The 17932-nt window shown below is 37.2% G+C and overlaps 1 protein-coding gene across 3 annotated transcripts in view; it reads left to right on the forward strand.

Annotated features, from left to right (window-relative positions):
• LOC138705746 (gastrula zinc finger protein XlCGF57.1-like) overlaps positions 1–16080 on the forward strand; it is a 120007-nt gene extending 103927 nt beyond the window's left edge. For 2 of the 3 annotated variants that reach the window (XM_069834340.1, XM_069834341.1), the window contains one exon: positions 11836–16080. In XM_069834340.1, the coding sequence (XP_069690441.1) occupies positions 11836–12649 (814 nt within the window). In that variant the 3' untranslated portion in view covers positions 12650–16080. The remainder of the gene's footprint in view (positions 1–11835) is intronic. The other variant, XM_069834342.1, reaches the window with a different exon arrangement.
• The last annotated feature ends 1852 nt before the right edge of the window (positions 16081–17932 follow it).

Here is a 17932-nt window from a genome sequence, read left to right on the forward strand (position 1 = left end):
CGATTGCATGAACTCCTTTCTGATCTCGACGTCCATCTAACATCCGTTCGTACACTGGAATATACTACCACTCCACCTTGGATTATGCGACGTCCCATGTTTGATGTAAGCCTGAGCCGAATTTTTAATAATTTTACACCAGCTTTTTTTTTATAGACTTCGTTTGTGTGAACTTTTATCATCTTTTCCAAATTATTCTTTAGTTTTTACTGACGGATCCCGATTAAATGATTGTGGAGGTTGGTCCTTCGTTGCAAATCACTATTTACAGTAAATATATACTGAGCGAAAATACCAGTGTAATTACTGCAGAATTATATCCTTTTTACAGAGTTTTATTGCTTTTAATTCGACAACCTTGGGGCAGATATCTAATCTGCTCCGACTCTTTAAGTGCCATTCCGTCTTTGCAGTCTTCCTATTCAGATGATCCCCTTGTAATAAGAACTCAGCAGCTGCTCCACACACTCCTAAGATCTAGCTCAGAGATTGGAGTAGTGTGGATTCCTGGCCATGTTGAAATTCCTTGGAATGAGTCTGCAGAGACTGCAGCCAAAGAGGGTGCTATGAATGGCTCTCTGGTATATAGGCGCGAGAGGTGGCAAGACTTACAAAAACATTTGAAATATAGAATATGGTGGCAATGGGAAGGAGAACGGTCTGCACAAGAGGAAAATAAATTACGAAGAAGAAAGAACACTGTTCGAGTTAGGGATTCGTCCACAAGAGCGTCACGACACGAAGAATTTTTAATAATAATAATAATAATAATAATAATAATAATAGTAATAATATATTTTAGTTGGGGGATTTAAGGCAGTAAGGCCTTCTCTTCCACTCAACCAGCAAAAAGTGTATACACATACGCATGAACTTACAAAGAATTCAACAATTTGATTTAGGTGAGAATTACATGTATACAAGAGTTATTTACGAATTAAACAACAAAATAATATGAACTATTAATTGAACACTGAAATAAACTGTGTAGCAGAATTAAGCTGAAATACATAGAATGTTAATATATTTCAAATAATATTAGATAAAAGAAAGAGATTATTATGAGACAATTTTGAAAATACAGCACTATCAGGATGATGTCTAAGGAATGAAGGAACAGTGTAGTCAGTGATAGTTCAAATCAGTATGATGGAGTGAAATGCTAATAAGGTTATTTTAAGCTGTATTTAAAGGTGTTTATTGTTTTGCAGCCGCTAATACTTTGTGGCAAGGAATTCCATTGACGCGAGTTGGATACTGTAAAAGATGATGAATAACAAGATCTACTCACCCGGTTGAGGATTGGCCACTGTCATCTGACACATGGCCATCTCCTACGTGGCGAACCTCAGCCGGAGTGTGATATGGGCCATGTTCCACTTATGGTGGAATATTTTCTATTGCGCTGCAGAAAATATGACCGTGTCCGGCGGCAATATTGAATTCGGCCGACACTACGTGATGCTCTTGGAAATGATTTTAGCCCAATTGTACAAATGCAGTTCTAAAATTTTTATCGACTACAGGATTGGATAAGGTGATTTAGTTTTTATTGACCCGTTTTTACTTATCTTCCGGACTCTTTACATCCGGAGGTTACATTTGTTGCTTTATATTTGATTTTATATTGTTGACATTTCGGACTTTATACGTCCGAATATTTTATAAAATTTTATTATTTTTAAAATATGATTCACAATTTATCTCTGGTGGCCTTAGTTTTATTGTTTTATTTGTTCGTTTTGAATACCACCTAGGGTCGTAGAACTGGTCACTTTTATGGTTATGTAGAAATCACCTTATGTATACTGCATTTGTGTGCCTCGTTTTATCGGGACAACGCGTTTTAGTTCATTTAGCACTCTGATTATTAAATTATAAATGACTTTGTTATATTAAGAATTTTAGATAAGGTCGCAGGTAGCCATAGTAGCTGACGCGCCCTTCTTAAACCCTACTACTACTACTGAAAGATATCAGCCTATTTTACATCAGACGTGCACTTGATGGAATCGTGGGGTAATTCAAGAATGCCACTAGACTCTGTAACGACAGCTTCCTCGTCGAAACTTTGACTCCCAAACAAAGTAAGACCCTGTTGAAGGCAAAGTTGCTGGGGTCTTGCGCTATAAAGGTTGAAAAGCACTCCTCGCTGTACACCACGCGGGGAGTGGTTCATACTTTTGCTCTGGATGGAATGAATAATGAGAAAATTCAACTAGAGCTGGCAGACCAGTCTGTATTCAAGGCCTACTGTTTATTGCGTAAGCGAGATGGACCGACTTATCCATTGAGCACCGTTTTCTTGACTTTCCAGAATTCCCTGCTACCTGAGTATATATTTGTCGGCTACGAGCGTGTCCTTTTACGTGCGTATGTTCCGAACCCAATGCGGCGCTTTAGTTGGGAACGGTTGGGACATACGCAGAAACTTCGCATGAATGACGTGACATGTGCAAATTGCTGCGGTGGTTACCATGGGGATTCGCCATGACTCAACACCGCGCACTGTGTGAATCATCATGATTTAGCTCCTCGTGATGACTGATATACAATGGAACGAGAATGGTGTACGCATCAGATATACAGAACTAAAACAATAGATCTATTACGAGAACCCTGCTATTTTATGTCTTCCAGAGACACACCTCTGACCTGAAAATTCTCTGAATATCCCAAAGATATTGCTGAAATATTTGCTAGCACTTTTGCACAGATAAGCAGCTCAAGCAATTTTGTCCCGAATTTCTAAAAAAAAAAAAAAAAAAAAAAAAAAAAAAAAAAAAAAAAAAAAAAAAAATCTAAGATTCTGCAGAAAAACGAAAATTAAATTTTAAATCTGACAACACTGAAGACTGAATAAATATGGGAAATGCCTCTTATTATTCGGTTGAGAAACTTTTGTCATCCAGTCTGCTGTCAAGAAATCTGAAAGTTAGAATTTATAAAACAGTTATATTACCAGTTGTTCTGTATAGTTGTGAAAATTGGACTCTCACTTTGAGAGGAGCAGAGATTAAGGATGTTTGAGAATATGTTGCTTAGGAAAATATTTGGGTCTAAAAGGGGTGAAGTTATAAGAGAATGGAGAAAGTTACACAACACGGAACTGCACGTATTTTATTTTTCGCCTCACATAATTAGAAACATTGAATCGAGACGTTTGAGATTGGCAGGGCATATAGCATGTATGGGCAAATCCAGAAATGCTTATACAATGTTAGCTGGGGACCGGAGTGAAAAAGACCTTTGAGGAGGCCGAGACGTAGATGGAAGGATAATATTAAATTGGATTTGAGGGAGGTGAAATTAGATGATAGAGACTGGATTAATCTTGCACAGGACAGGGAGCGATGCCGGGCTTATGTGAGGGTGGCAAAGGTCATACGTTTTCCTCAAAAGCCATTTATAAGTAACTCGGAACACTACAGTACACCGTTAACAGTCGAGGAGCTGGAGGCGGTACTAGACACATCCCCTGACATCTCCCCTGGCCCTGATACTATGCAAAACCTTGATCCTGAAAAGGCTTACGATACCACATGGCGATTTGGCATTGTAAAATCACTGCATCATTGGGGACTTCGTCGCAGTCTACCTACGTTAATGCAAAGTTCATAGCAGAGCGGTATTTCCGAGTTTGAGTAAGGTCCACACTTTCTAACGAACATCTTCAAGAAAAGGGCGTTCCGCAGGGCTTTGTATGAAGCATTCTTCTTTGTTGCATTGCGAACAATGGAATTGCCCACTGTGGAGGTGGACGAGTATCTTCTCTGTTGTACATTGATGACTTCAGTACATATTACAGCTAGCGATATCTCCCATCTATCGGTCCCAACTGGTCATCAACGTGCTGTTCGCAATGGCTTTAAATTCTCCACTTTGAAAACGCATCCACAGCCTAAACTGCATCTTAATGGAGTGGAGTTGCAATATACAGACACTACGAGATTTTTGGGCGTTATCTTTGATTACAAATTAACGCGGGAGGCGCATGTACGTGATTTAAGGAGGCGTTGTGGAAAGATCCTAGACATTTTAAGCTTTTTGTGAGGGGTTCACTGGGGTGGAGACCGCATAGTGCTTTTACGTCTTATCGTACTTGTATCCGATAAAAGCTGGATTATGGCTGTTTTATTTTTTGCTCAGCATATAAATATAAATTACGCCTGTTAGATACTGTCCAGCATCATGGCATTCGACTCGCTACATGTACCTTCGGTACGATTCGGATAGAGAACCTGTAATGTGAAGCGGGGGAACCATCTCTGTCCGGCGACGTAATGTCTTGTTGTGATCATACGCTGTTAAGCTCTGCTCACAGTCTGAGCACAATTCTTACGACTCGTTCCACCATTCGTCTCTTTACGACCGATCATGGCGGAAACATAGTAAAGGTGTGGCATTGCGCATGCTGTTGCGATAGCGGCTGAGGCGTGTGACGTCATCTTCACTGCAGACAGCGATCGCAGCTCATTGCGTTGAGTACATTTTCTTTAATATAGGCTACCTAACTAGACATTAATTACAATACATAATGAGTCACTGTGCAGTGTACGGTTGCTGTAATCATTATAGAAAAACCAGAGCAGTAATATTAAATATTTTTCTTTCCCGAAAGGTAAACATCCTCGTGAGAAATGGGAGAATTATTGCAAACGCCAAGACCCTCTACCAAAGTCAGACGCTCCACGTTTATTGAAATTACACAGGAATCACCTTCTAGATCAAGGTTTCAACTTGAACGGATTGAACATTTGATCAGAACCCATTCATGAACTTTTACGTGCATTCTCGTCCCCTGATACATAATTAGCTTACAAGTTAATTCCTTTACACTTAAGTGTCCGTGGTACCCAAACACAAAAAGTTAGTTTGGCAGCACAACTACTGTATTTTCGAACAGGATAGCAAAGGCTTTGAAATGGTGTGGTGAAAGAGAGCTATTGAAATCAAATGAATGGAAAGAAACTTCAAAGGCAATAAAATTAACTAATAATTGGTTTGATTTATTTAAAACCGTTCCTAAATTCGGTACCCATCGAGGGCTGCATAGTTACGCAATAAACCTTCAAGATCAGAATATTACACTCTCAGAAATGAATGACTTCATGACCATGAATGACAATGAAGTGGAAGTACAAAATTGAATACATCATCACAAGAAAACTTAACCAATATCTGGTAGAAAACTTTTTTACGGAAATTAGAAACATGAGTAGAACAAACGATCATCCCTCTGCTTTAGATTTTGAACATAGACTGAAGTGGTACATACTAGGTCGAAATCCATTATCTCAGTTTTGTGAGAACAAAAACACCTCCGATTTGCTTTCGGAAGAAGAGGCATTAATAGAGGGTCCTAGTACAAGCCAATCAGAAGTCAATGATAATCTGCAAAAAGAACTGTGTGCAACGGCAGAATTTCTTAAAGGCATTCTGAAACCGGTTAAATTTACCAAGGATGGAGATCCTGAAGACAATATAGGCCTCCCACTAAAATATATGAAATCTCTGCAAGACAGCAGATATCCCAGGAAGGATTAAAATATATTGCAGGATATAATACCCGAATCTTGGAATTCCCACAAAATTGTCAACTTCTGCTAATCAAAAAGACTGAATTACTACAGTGTCTTGTGGAAACTTAATTCTCCCTTCTAAGGATCTACAATTGGTTGCCTTGCTTATTGACAGTATATTCTCAGATGTGCACGGAGATTTCGTTTCTCATGAGAAATTTATAATAAAAAGGACCGTAAATTTGGTTAATTCTGCCATGAAAAACGAAGCAAAAATCAGTTCTCCTCTTCTGCCAGAAGTAATTACGACATTGGTTAGAACAGGAACATTTATTAGACTTAAAGAAATTAATAATACAATAAAAATGTCTGGAATTTCAAAGAGAAATATTGTAAAGAAAATGAAAAAGATTGCATATGAATAAGTATTTACTTAACAGAGTGGGATTTAGAATACTTAAATTATATTATGTCGTGAGTAGAACAGTAAGGTAAATAATGTAATAATAATAATAATAATAATAATAATAATAATAATAATAATAATAATAATAATAATAATAATAATAATAATAATAATAATTTATTTAACCTGGCAGAGTTAAGGCCATACGGCCTTCTCTAACACTCAACCAGGAGTAAAAACTGCGTTACAGAAACACTACAAATTTACAAAGTACACACAAAACTGAATAAGATAATAATAATAAAATGTAAACAACAAGTAAGAAGAAATCAGACATACTATATAACATAGAGAAGGAAAGAAAAAAGCATAATAAAATGTGAACAGCAGGTCAAAAATAAATGAGTCCTACAATATATAAAAAATAAGACAATTAATAACAATAATAATAATAATAATAATAATAATAAATAAATAAATAATAATATTAATGATAATAATGCTAATAATAATAATAATAATAATAATAATAATAAATAAAATAATAACAGGCCTAATAGTAATAATAATACTAATAGTAGTAATAAAATAGTGCAGTACAAAGCATTCAATGAATACAATATTTTTAAGTATACACAGTAAGGAAAATTATGTTTATATATATATATATATATATATATATATATATATATATATATATATATATATAGCTCAACTTATCACATTAGAGATATACCATTATCGGAAAATATGAAAACAAAAATATAAAATAAGTTAAATATCACTAGAACATAAAACAAAAATGTGAATACGTGGAAACATGCAATACAACACATGTCATAATAGTAAGTTAGTTTGGCAACTCGTCATAAGATAATTTTCTAACTTGGATTTGAAAGATTTCAATGTTCGGCAGCCCTTGACTTCACGCGGCAGAGAGTTCCAGTGACGAGAGGTAGCAACAGTGAAAGATGAGGAATACAGAGATGATGTGTGAAGTGGAATTTCTAGCGTGTTATCGCGTTGTGATCGAGTATTAATATTATGATGGCGAGAGAGAGAGTATGAAAACGAGCGAATAAATAATAGGGGGATGAAGTGTGCATAATTCCATATAGGAGAGAAAGTGAGTGCAGATTTCTCCTCTCATGTAACCTAAGCCATGATAACTTCTCGAAAGAAGGTGAGATATGATCATAGTATCGAACATTACAAATGAAGCGGACGCACGCGTTATGAACACGCTGTAGTTTCTGGGCGGTATCAATCCTGAGATCACTGAACAAAACGTCGCAATAATCGAAGTGAGGTAGAATGAGTGTCTGTACCAGCGTCTGTTTTAATTTAGATGGATAATGATACAATCTTTTTAGTGAATGGAGAATAGAGAATTCCTTCTTACATGTATATTTAATATGCGTATCCCAACTAAGATTAGATTCGAAATGCACTCCGAGATTTTTTACGGTTGAGCTAAACGGAATGATTGTTTTATTCAGTTTCACAGGTGGAATATTCAGATCGTTGACTTCAGGAATTAATCTACGTTTCGCGAACAGAATAGCCTGTGATTTACATGCGTTTAGGTTAAGCCCAAATTGTTGAGACCAGGAAGAGATGGAATCAAGATCTTCATTAAGACTATTAATGCTATCATTTAGTGCATCAGGACGCGCTGAAGTATACAATTGAACGTCGTCTGCATATATTTGATATCTGCAGTGCTTAAATGATTTAGAAATTCCTAATACTGATCCCTGAGGAACTCCTGTATCTACAGTACGCCAGGATGAGAAACGATTATTAGATATGACACGCTGCTGGCGGCCAGTAAGGTAGGAGTACATCCAGGTGATATCATTATCAGAAAGGTGTAGCGTTTGTAGTTTAGTCAATAGTAGATCGAAGTCAACAGAATCAAAGGCTTTGCTATAGTCCAATAAAACTAGTACAGTAGCCTGTCGTTTATCTATGGCTGCGCGTATGTCCTCAGTAACATTCAACAAAGCAGTAGAAGTGCTATGGCCATTTCTGAATCCTGATTGTAAAGGGTCTAAAAGATTAAATTCTATTAGGTAGTCTGACAACTGCTTATGAATGATGCGTTCCAGGGCTTTGGATAAAACGGGAAGAATGGAGATTGGCCTATAGTCTTTTGCAGAAGTGAATTTACTTTAGGAAGTGGGCGTACCAAAGCTGTTTTCCAGAGTTGCGGATAAACAGACTAGTAGACTATAATATATTATGTCTTCAATAGCCTAAATATATAAAAATATTTGTTTACTATATAATGACAAATAATTCCCTGAAATGCATATACATGTACGTTAATGAAGGTTCAGAAGTATTTGATTTCATTATAAAATAATGTATGTTATACATAACTGTATAGATCTAAGTATGTATATATTTATTACACAGTGTATTGCAATTATTATAAAAGCGTGTGTACAGTATATTACAGTAGGCAATTGTTAATGACACACTGCCCTATTACATTGTTTCTTGAAACTTGGTTTAATATGTAATAGATCATAATTTTATTACGTTATCATTTCAAGGTAGTCCCTATTGTACTTGAATTCATGTGTAATATAATGTGTGTGTTATATGGGCCTAATTTTGTGCATATTTGTAGCATAAGGTATTATAGTTATCATGAAAGTACGTGTATATTACAGGAGGCAATTATTAACGTTCCACTAACATATTGCATTATTTCTTGACTCTTGAATTTAATTTATTGTTCACTATTTTATAATGTTATCACTTCAAGTTAGGCCCTATTATATACCGTAAATATTTACTGAATGCACAAACCATGATTTTTATTTATTCATTTAAATCTATGGACGCTGATCTAACCAGCAACAATCTGTTATGTTCACTGTGTCATTCGAGTGCGGCATGCAGTGAAGGTGACGTCATGCGCAGATTGAACGAAAACACGCACAGCTTGTCCCACACCTCTACTATGTTTCCACCATGCGACCGATAAAGTGAAAATCCACGGAGACTTCGTCCAGCAGGCGTGCTATATCGTTAACTGCTCTCTGAGCTCAACACCCATCTAACATCAGTTCTCACACTGGAGTATACCACGACTCCACAGTGGATTATGAGACGTCCCATGTTTGATGTAAGTCTGAGCCGAAGTTTTAAAAATTTTACAACAGCTTTTGTTTATAGACTTCGTTATAGTGAACTTTTATCACGTGTTCAAATTATTCTTTAGTTTTTACAGACGGATCCCGGGTAAATGATTATGTTGGTTGCTGCTTCCTTGCAAATGGACAGATATTTAAACATATATTGAGCGAATATACCAGTGATTTTACTGCTGAATTACATGCTTTTTACAGAACTTTATTGTTTTTAAATAGACAACCTCGTGACAGATATCTAATCTGCTCCATGTGCCATTCACTGTCTGTACTCTTTCCATTCAGATGATCCCCTTCTGGTAAGAACACAGGAGCTATTCCACACACTCCTAAGTTCTGGCTCCGAGATTGGAATAGTGTAGATTCTTGGCCATATAGATATTCCAGGGAAAGAGGAGGCTGCAGATTCTGCAGCCAAAGATGGTGCTATGAATGACACTCTGGTATATTGGCGCAAGACAACAAACACATTTGAAATATAGAATATAGTGACAGTGAGAAGGAGAATGGTCTTTACTAGATGGAAATAAATTACGAAGTATAAGGAATACCGTCCGAGTTTGGGATTCGTCCACAAGAACGTGACGAGACGAAGAAGTCATACTCACCCGATTGAAGATTGGCCACTGTCGTCTGACACATGGAGAACCTAAACCGGAATGTGAATTATGCCAAGTAGCAATTACGGTCGAACATATTTCATTGCATTGCAGCAAATATGAGCGTGACTGTCGACAATATACAATTCGGCCGACTCTACGTGACGCTCTTGCAAATGATTTTCATTGCGTAAGTGCAGTTCTGAGATTTTTATTGAATACGGGACTTGACAGGGTGATTTAGTTTTTTATGGACCCTTTTTCATTAAGCTCCAGACTCTTTACATCCGGAGGTTATATTTCTTTTATATTCATATTTTACGTATCTGACATTTCGGACATTTTACATCCGAATTGCCTATTTTATAAAATTTTATTGTTTGGAATGTGCTACACAATTTATCTCTGGTAGCCTTTTTTATTAGTTTATTGTTCGTGTTGAATAATAATTAGGGTCTGAGAACTGCTCACTTTTATGAATTTTAAGAAACATCTTGTTGATACTTCATTTGTGTACTTAGGTTTTTTTTACTGTGACAACGTTTTTTAGTCCTTTTTAGCTTTCTGCTTACTGTATTATTTATGTTTTATGTTTTGTGACCAATTTTAGATAAGGGCGCAAATAGCCATAGTTGCTGACGCCTGCCCGCCTACCCGCCCGCACGCCCGCCCGTCCGTCCGTCTGTCCCGATATTGAACGTACATACATGTCAACATACTGTTGGGTTACCATCATAGGTGGCAGGCTGCGATCCCTAAGAACTGATAACACTATGCGCCTGTCTTCATTTTGAGTTGTGCATTGCTGACGACACGAATCTGGTTTCTTGGTGTATTCTTGTGTCTCTCTACACTGTTTTAGAGCATCCTGAACGGTACTTCTAGGCATATTCATAACATGTGCGATGAAACATACACTGAGTCCATCGTCATTTAGAGCAATGGCTACAGCAAATATTCGGGTTGCATTCTTTAAAAAGATAAAGTGAGTACCAATTTCCACTCAAAACACTGACATGTGAAAATTAAATAGCGATAATAAGGAACAAGAACACAGACGCAAATTCTGTAGTAACTGTGACTTTCTAGTAATAAATGGTGTATCTCATAATAATGGTTTGTTTACACGAATCCATGGTAAAGAAATTACCACAAATTGATGGGTATTAAATTGCACAGCCTACTAAAACTCTTACTAACATATATTGTGACGGTTCTCCAGCTACACCAAAACTGAAACAAGGAACTTGGAAAAACGAGAATGAATCCAAAAAGAGGAAGGAAAAATTTCAAAACTTACCAAAACCTTCCTTTATTACAATTATCTCCTTAAAAACAATTAACAGGAAAAAACGTTCAACAACAAGAATATTTCTCTTTAATTACTATATCTTAAAGGGGAATTAACCAAAAACTTCCAACCATCAGTCACAACTTCTCCCTACATTATAATATCTCTCAATATCGAGTCACAACAAAACCTTCAGAGGAAGAACAAATAACCAAAAAGTATTTCTTTGGACAGCAACCGCCTTTTACATATCTTTAAAGGAAACTCCTAAACCACTCCTGTCCACATCTCACAGCCACAGCCTGTAGTTCCCGATGTATACTTATCGGATAGGATCCTCAATTTCAGTTGCCTGATCCGTCCAGCTGAGGCTAATTCTGCCTTCTTCCTCGTCCGCCTGGGAGTCACTCGAGCACTGTCTTCACGTTCGAATCACCATCACTACCCCATTCCCCTCCCCTCGAAGATTCAAGTAGGAGGTGAAGGTGAATGGACGCATGCGCAGCACGGTAGCTAAAGTTTTGATACACCGGGAACGATGTTACAATATATATATATATATATATATATATATATATATATATATATATATATATATATATATATATACAACAATAACTAAATTTTCATTCTGTCGGATAACAATAAAAAGGACACGCATACAGTAACATCATGTAATTTTCCTTTTTTTCTTTATAAAACAAGTGTTCGGGTTTTTTGTCTCTGAGCGTAGTCTTCGTCATTGCTTGCTACTTATTAAAAGTAATATATTTGTGTTGGGTGTAGTTTAATTTGTGTGATTAATTCTGCGTTAGTCTTTATTTCTTGAACTAAGACCATATTTTCTTCACAGCATTGGAGTGCCAGCTGCCTGCGACAGTATTGCAGAAGATGTGTGTCTGCAGACAGGCAAGAAGATATACAAATGTGATGTTTGTGGAAAGGCTTTTTTCGACCTGGGAACGCTCACAAGCCATGCTCTTTTACACACCCGCAAGGCACCATTCGTTTGCAATGTTTGTCGAAAGGATTGTTTGCAGTTGGATCGTCTAAAAAGACACGCACTAGTACACTCAGCGGGCAAGTCATTCGGTTGTGGTATCTGTGAAAAGAAATTTTCGACCAAGGGTAATTTGAAAAAGCATGCAGTCGTACATACTGCCGAGAAAATATTCGATTGTGATATATGCGGGAAGAAATTTTCGCAGACTTCTAGTCTTAAAGTCCATGCATTATCGCACACCGGGGAGAGGCCATTCAGTTGTGCTATGTGTGGAAATAAATTTTTAACTTCTAGTAAGTTGAAAAGGCATGAGCTCTTACATACAGGCGAGAAGCGATTTAATTGTGATATTTGTGGAAAGAATTTTTCGCTGTCTAGTGGTCTTAAAGCGCATGCACGCGTACATACAAGGGAAAGACCATTCAGTTGTGATATATGTGGAAATAAATTTTTGCAATCTGGGCACCTTAAAACTCACGCACTCGTACACACAGGGGAACGGCCGTTCAGTTGTGATATATGTGGAAAGAAATTTTCATATTCTGGTCATCTTAAATATCATGCACGCATTCACACAGGGGAAAGGCCGTTCAGTTGTGATATATGTGGTAAGACATTTTTGGCTTCCTGTGATTTGAAAAGGCATGCACGCATACATATATAGGCTAGAAACCATTTAGTTGTGTAATATGCGGAAAGAAATTTTCGCTTTCTGCTAATCTTACAAATCATGTACTCGTGCACACAGGGGAAAGGCATTCAATTGTGATAGTATGGAAAGAAGTTTTCGAAATCCATTTTTTTTTTTTGAGTTATATCCTCTTACACACAGGCGAGAAGCCACTCGTGCCCAGTATTATGAGGAAAGAACTTTACGCAATCTCATAGCCTGAAGGAAACAGAATCTCGTACACAGTCTAGACCCCATTCACTTGCGATATATTTTGGAAACAAATTTTCGCAGTGTAGAAGTGTATAAAAGCACGCATGAACCCGTGCACACAGGCGCGAAGCTTTCAGTTATGATATATTTCAAAATAAATTTTCGCAATGTAATCCAGAGAAGCATGAAAACCTACATACAGGGGAAGGGGCGCTCAGTTGTGGTAATTAAAAACTATCCCTATGCTGATAGGGATATTCTTAACCTTCATACTGTTTGTGGCAATAGTTTGTCATTTTTCCGATAGAGTGAATGTTTATGTTTTGGTTACGAGTCAGATTTTTTCCGGCGCGTGCGTTTATTGGTTGTTGTTGTGAAAGGTTCTGTTGTCTTTGTGTTGTGAGCAATGGCGGATACAGTGGACTCCATCGATTTTGGCGGGTGGATTTTGTTAATCAGAATTCCAGAGCGAGTTACAGCTGCAAGGTCGGTTATCTTTGTCGCAAGCAAACTGTAGCTGGAATGGGTGAGGCTTGAGAGCAAACATACTCTCCCGATTATGCTAGTGGACTCGGATGAACAGTCAACTCCAAAAAGAATGCACATATATAACCAACTATAGAACTGTAGTAGTCTACACTAGTTCCTGGCACACCGCTGCATAGTCTTTTCTCGCTACTATAATGTATGAAAGCAATTTATGTAATAAAAACTATTCTGTAATTAACAGATTGACTGACTAATCACTTTAAACTCTGTGTGTAGGTTCCTATTAATCCTTCGGCTAAAAGATAAGATGGAGTTTTACTAAATACGAACATTAAGGGATGAAAAATGGGAGGTAGGAATGATCAAAATAATTGTAGGCCTACTGATTTATTTTTGAACCAGCAGGCATGCAGTCTTTAAATTGGAAACTAATGCTACTTTACAAAATTGGGTTAGTCTAACCGTTAGACTATTCATATGGTCTCTCACTATTGTTTGTAAAATGTATAAGGAACGTAAAAAAAATTCAACTTCGTGTACTTTTGGGTTTTTTTAATCCCCTAACGGAGCAGACAGGACAGGGAAAAGGAGTTGACGGTTTTAAAAATTTCCTGAAGTAAATGAACTGCCGATTTAGAAACTTATAATGTAAAATGAATATTACTCTCTACAATTTTGGTTAAACGTTTTACATTTTTTAAATATCATCTCATAAGGTGAAAAGGCAGGAGCGAGAAATCTCATATCGTCCGATTTCGACGAAAGTTAATATCTGTAGATCATTGGGTTCACAGTATACGAATATGGTATTTTGTCGGAATTTATCCCTAAAGAGCTACCGGCGTAGCTCAGTCGCTAAGACGCTTGCCTGGCGATCCGGAGATGCACTCGGGCGCAGATTAGATTCCCGCTTGGGCTGATAACCTGGTTGGGATTTTTCCGAGGTTTTCCCGAACTGTAAGGCTAATGTCAGGTAATCTATGGCGAATCCTCGGCCTCATCTCGCCAAATACCATCTCGCTATCACCATTGCCATCAACGCTAAATAACCGACTAGTTGATAAAATGTCGTTAAATTACCAAGTGAAATAAAAAAATCCTTAAAGTGATGTAGTGGGACAAAAATGGATTTTATTTATATTTAAAAAAATAAATTGAAAATAAAATATAATAATCATAACAATAATCGTAATAATGATGTCAATAACTTGCATATTTACGAAATGTTTCATGTCCCCCTAATTTTAAGTATTTTATGATGAAGGATGAGTGAAGCGGAGAGAGATTCTCTCCAGCACCGGGATTTGAACCCGGGTTTTCAGCTCTACGCGCTTACGCTCTATCCACGCCACACCGGATTCCCATCCCGATGTCGGATTGAATCCTCTTAGTTTAAGTTTCACCTCTTGGGTTCCCTCTAGTGGCCTATCCTCATGCACTGCGTCATAGATGTATGACTGTGGCACAATGTCCACACATGTGCATAGGTGCACTCTTTATAATTTAGTAAGTGGCCGGGACCCGACGTAGAGCTGAAAACCCAGGTTCAAATCCCGGTGCCGAAGAGAATTTTTCTCCGCTCCACTCATCCATCATATGACACAGAATTTCTGCACGGAAATATCATATGTACTTCGGTACATCATAATAATATGTTCACAAAATATTTCAAATATCCGGTAATTTCATCACTCTATAATTTTATTATTCTAGGTTTAATTTGTACTTTAGTAGAAAAAATTTTCTTTTTTTTTATTAACTTATATCATAAATTATCTAGTCTTTATTAATCAGACAATGTTTTCGTACTTCCATTTTTATTGTAATACATTTAATATTTATTATAATTATAATTACAGTTGTATTCTTCATATTGTAGTTGTAATCCCCTGGTAGAGGGGAAGAGAAGGTCACATGGCCTTATGTCGACTAGGTTAAATAAGTAAATACTAAATAATACCTCAGTCTAGTATATACAGTCACGAAGCTCAATACTTACTAAATATGCATACATAGACAGTTGAAATATGCATCCATAGATAGTTGCTAGCCACCAGGATCGCTACTATCGCCTCATCACAGACACTTTCTCTAGCAGACGATAAAATGTCTTGCACTTTCGATATCGTGCTACTTTGGAAAAATTAACACCTTCCTTCCATTATTGAAATACGAAATACATAAGGTTCATATATTATTTTCATTAAGTATATATTATATTTTATAAACTCACCTTCCTGGATCTTTCGGAAGAAGGATAATTCTGACCTCTTTTTCTTAGAATTTATAGTGCAAGAAGCAACTCCTTGTCCCATATTATTATTCAAATTATTGTATTTTAGCCATTTACAGGTACTGTATTACAACCGATAGCAAACATTTCATAGTTTACACAACTTTTCACAACAATGCGAAATACGGCACAGTCAATGCCTTTTCGATCTGGACCGCCATAATGTATGTTCGAGTTTTCTATTTCAGTCTATGTAGCTCATTGAAATTTTATATTAAACTTTATTGAGCATCACTGCTAAGTTTTATTTAATGTACTGTGTCCATACGTTTCGTGAACATCTTGCTGCTTAATATGTTGCAGAAATAATTATAAAACTGGGAAGTGAATTTTACATGTTAACATAATCTGATCGCATCAATATTTTGAGTTAAGAATTGAAGCTATTTTGAGGTTTAATAAAAAAGAATTTACATTGTGATTTTAATTTAGCACATTTACCTTCCTTAATTGTAGACAGAAAATTCACTATATCACTCCTATGAAATTAGTGTACATACGATTGTATTACTTCGCCTCTTAGGTTGTAGATTGATTGATTAGTGGGGTTTATAAAGGGCGCGTCAGATACTATGGCTATTTGCGTCCTTACATAAAATCATTCACTAAACACGAACACAATACTATAACCAGGATGCTTAAAAGAACTAAAAAGCATTGTCACGGTTAAAACGAGGCAAACAAATGCAGTTTCAAGAAGGTGATGCATAAAAACCATAAACGTGAGAAGTTCTCAGACACTAGTAAGTAGTATTTAAAAAGTAACAACAAAACAATAAAACAAATGTCAACAGAATTAAATTGTCTGCAGCATTTATAAAATGCACGGATGTAAAAGGTCCGAATGTCAAATTTGTTGAAATCATATACTAAAAAATGTAACCTCCGGATATAAAGAGTCCGGAGGATAAGTAAAACGGGACATTAAAAAACTACATCACCTTGTCAAGTCCTGTATTCGATAAAAATCTCAGAACTGCACTTGTACAATTAAAATCATTTCCAAGAGGGTCACGTAGAGTCGGCCGAATTCCATACTGCCGACGGGCACAGTCACATTTTCTACACTATAATAAAAACTTTTCCACGGTCAGTGGAACTTGGCATAAATCACACTCCTGCTGAGGCTCGCCATATAGGAGATGGCCATGCGTCAGATGACAGTGGCAAATCCTCAACCGGGTGAGTAAACCGTCTTCGTGCCGTGACGATCTTGTGGATGAATCCCAAACGCGAACAGTATTCTTTATTTTTTGTAATTTATTTCCCTCTTGTGCAGACCATTCGCCTTCCCATTGCCACCATAACGTATGTTTCAAATAATTTTTTAAATCCTGCCACCTCTCACGCCAAAACACCTCAGACCCATTTATAGCACCGTCCCGTGCTGCAGCATCCGCTGCCTCTTATCCAGGAATGCCAACATGACCCGAATCCACACTACTCCCATCTCATAGTCAGAGGTTAGAAGAGTGTGGAAAAGTTCCTGGGTTCGCAACACAAGCGGATCATCAAAATTCAGATGCTGCATTGACTCAATGGCGTTTAGAGAGTTGGAGCAGATAAGGAATCTGCCACGGGGTTGCCTAATTCAAAAGAATAAAACTCTATAAAAAGCATATAATTCTGCGGTAAAAACGCTGGTGTACTGGCTCAATTTATATTTAAATATTTGTCCATTCGCAATAAAGAAACAACCAACACAATCATTTAGTCGGGATCCATCAGTAAAATATAATGAATGATTTGGAAACTGTGACAAAAGTTCACTAAAACGAAGTCTGTATACAAAAGCTGGTGTAAATTTTTTAAAACATCGGCTCAGACTTACGTCAAACATAGGACGTCGCATAGTCCAGGGTGGAGTGATAGTGTACTCCAGTGTGCGGACTGTTGGCAAGCGGATGTCGAGCTCGGACAGCAGTTCTCGAAAGCGCACACCTGCTGGACGAAGTCTCCGTGAGTTTTGACTGAATCGGCCATAAAGAGACAGATGGTAAAAGGAGTCGTAAGAATTGTGCTCGGGCTGTGAGCGGAGCTTAACAGCATACGAGCACAATAAGACATTACGTCGCCGATACACTGATGATTCCCCCGCTTCGCAATACAGGCTCTCTATCCGACTCGGTCGGAAGGCTCCTGTAACGAGTCGTATCCCATGATGGTGAATAGTGTCTAAGAGACGTAACACGGATTTATATGCTGAGCCATAGATAAAACAGCCCTAATCCAGCTTTCACCGGATAAGAGCACGATAAAGACGTAAAAGCACTGTGCGGTCT

Source organism: Periplaneta americana, chromosome 9 (assembly GCF_040183065.1).
Source record: "Periplaneta americana isolate PAMFEO1 chromosome 9, P.americana_PAMFEO1_priV1, whole genome shotgun sequence".
Lineage (NCBI taxonomy): Eukaryota > Metazoa > Arthropoda > Insecta > Blattodea > Blattidae > Periplaneta > Periplaneta americana.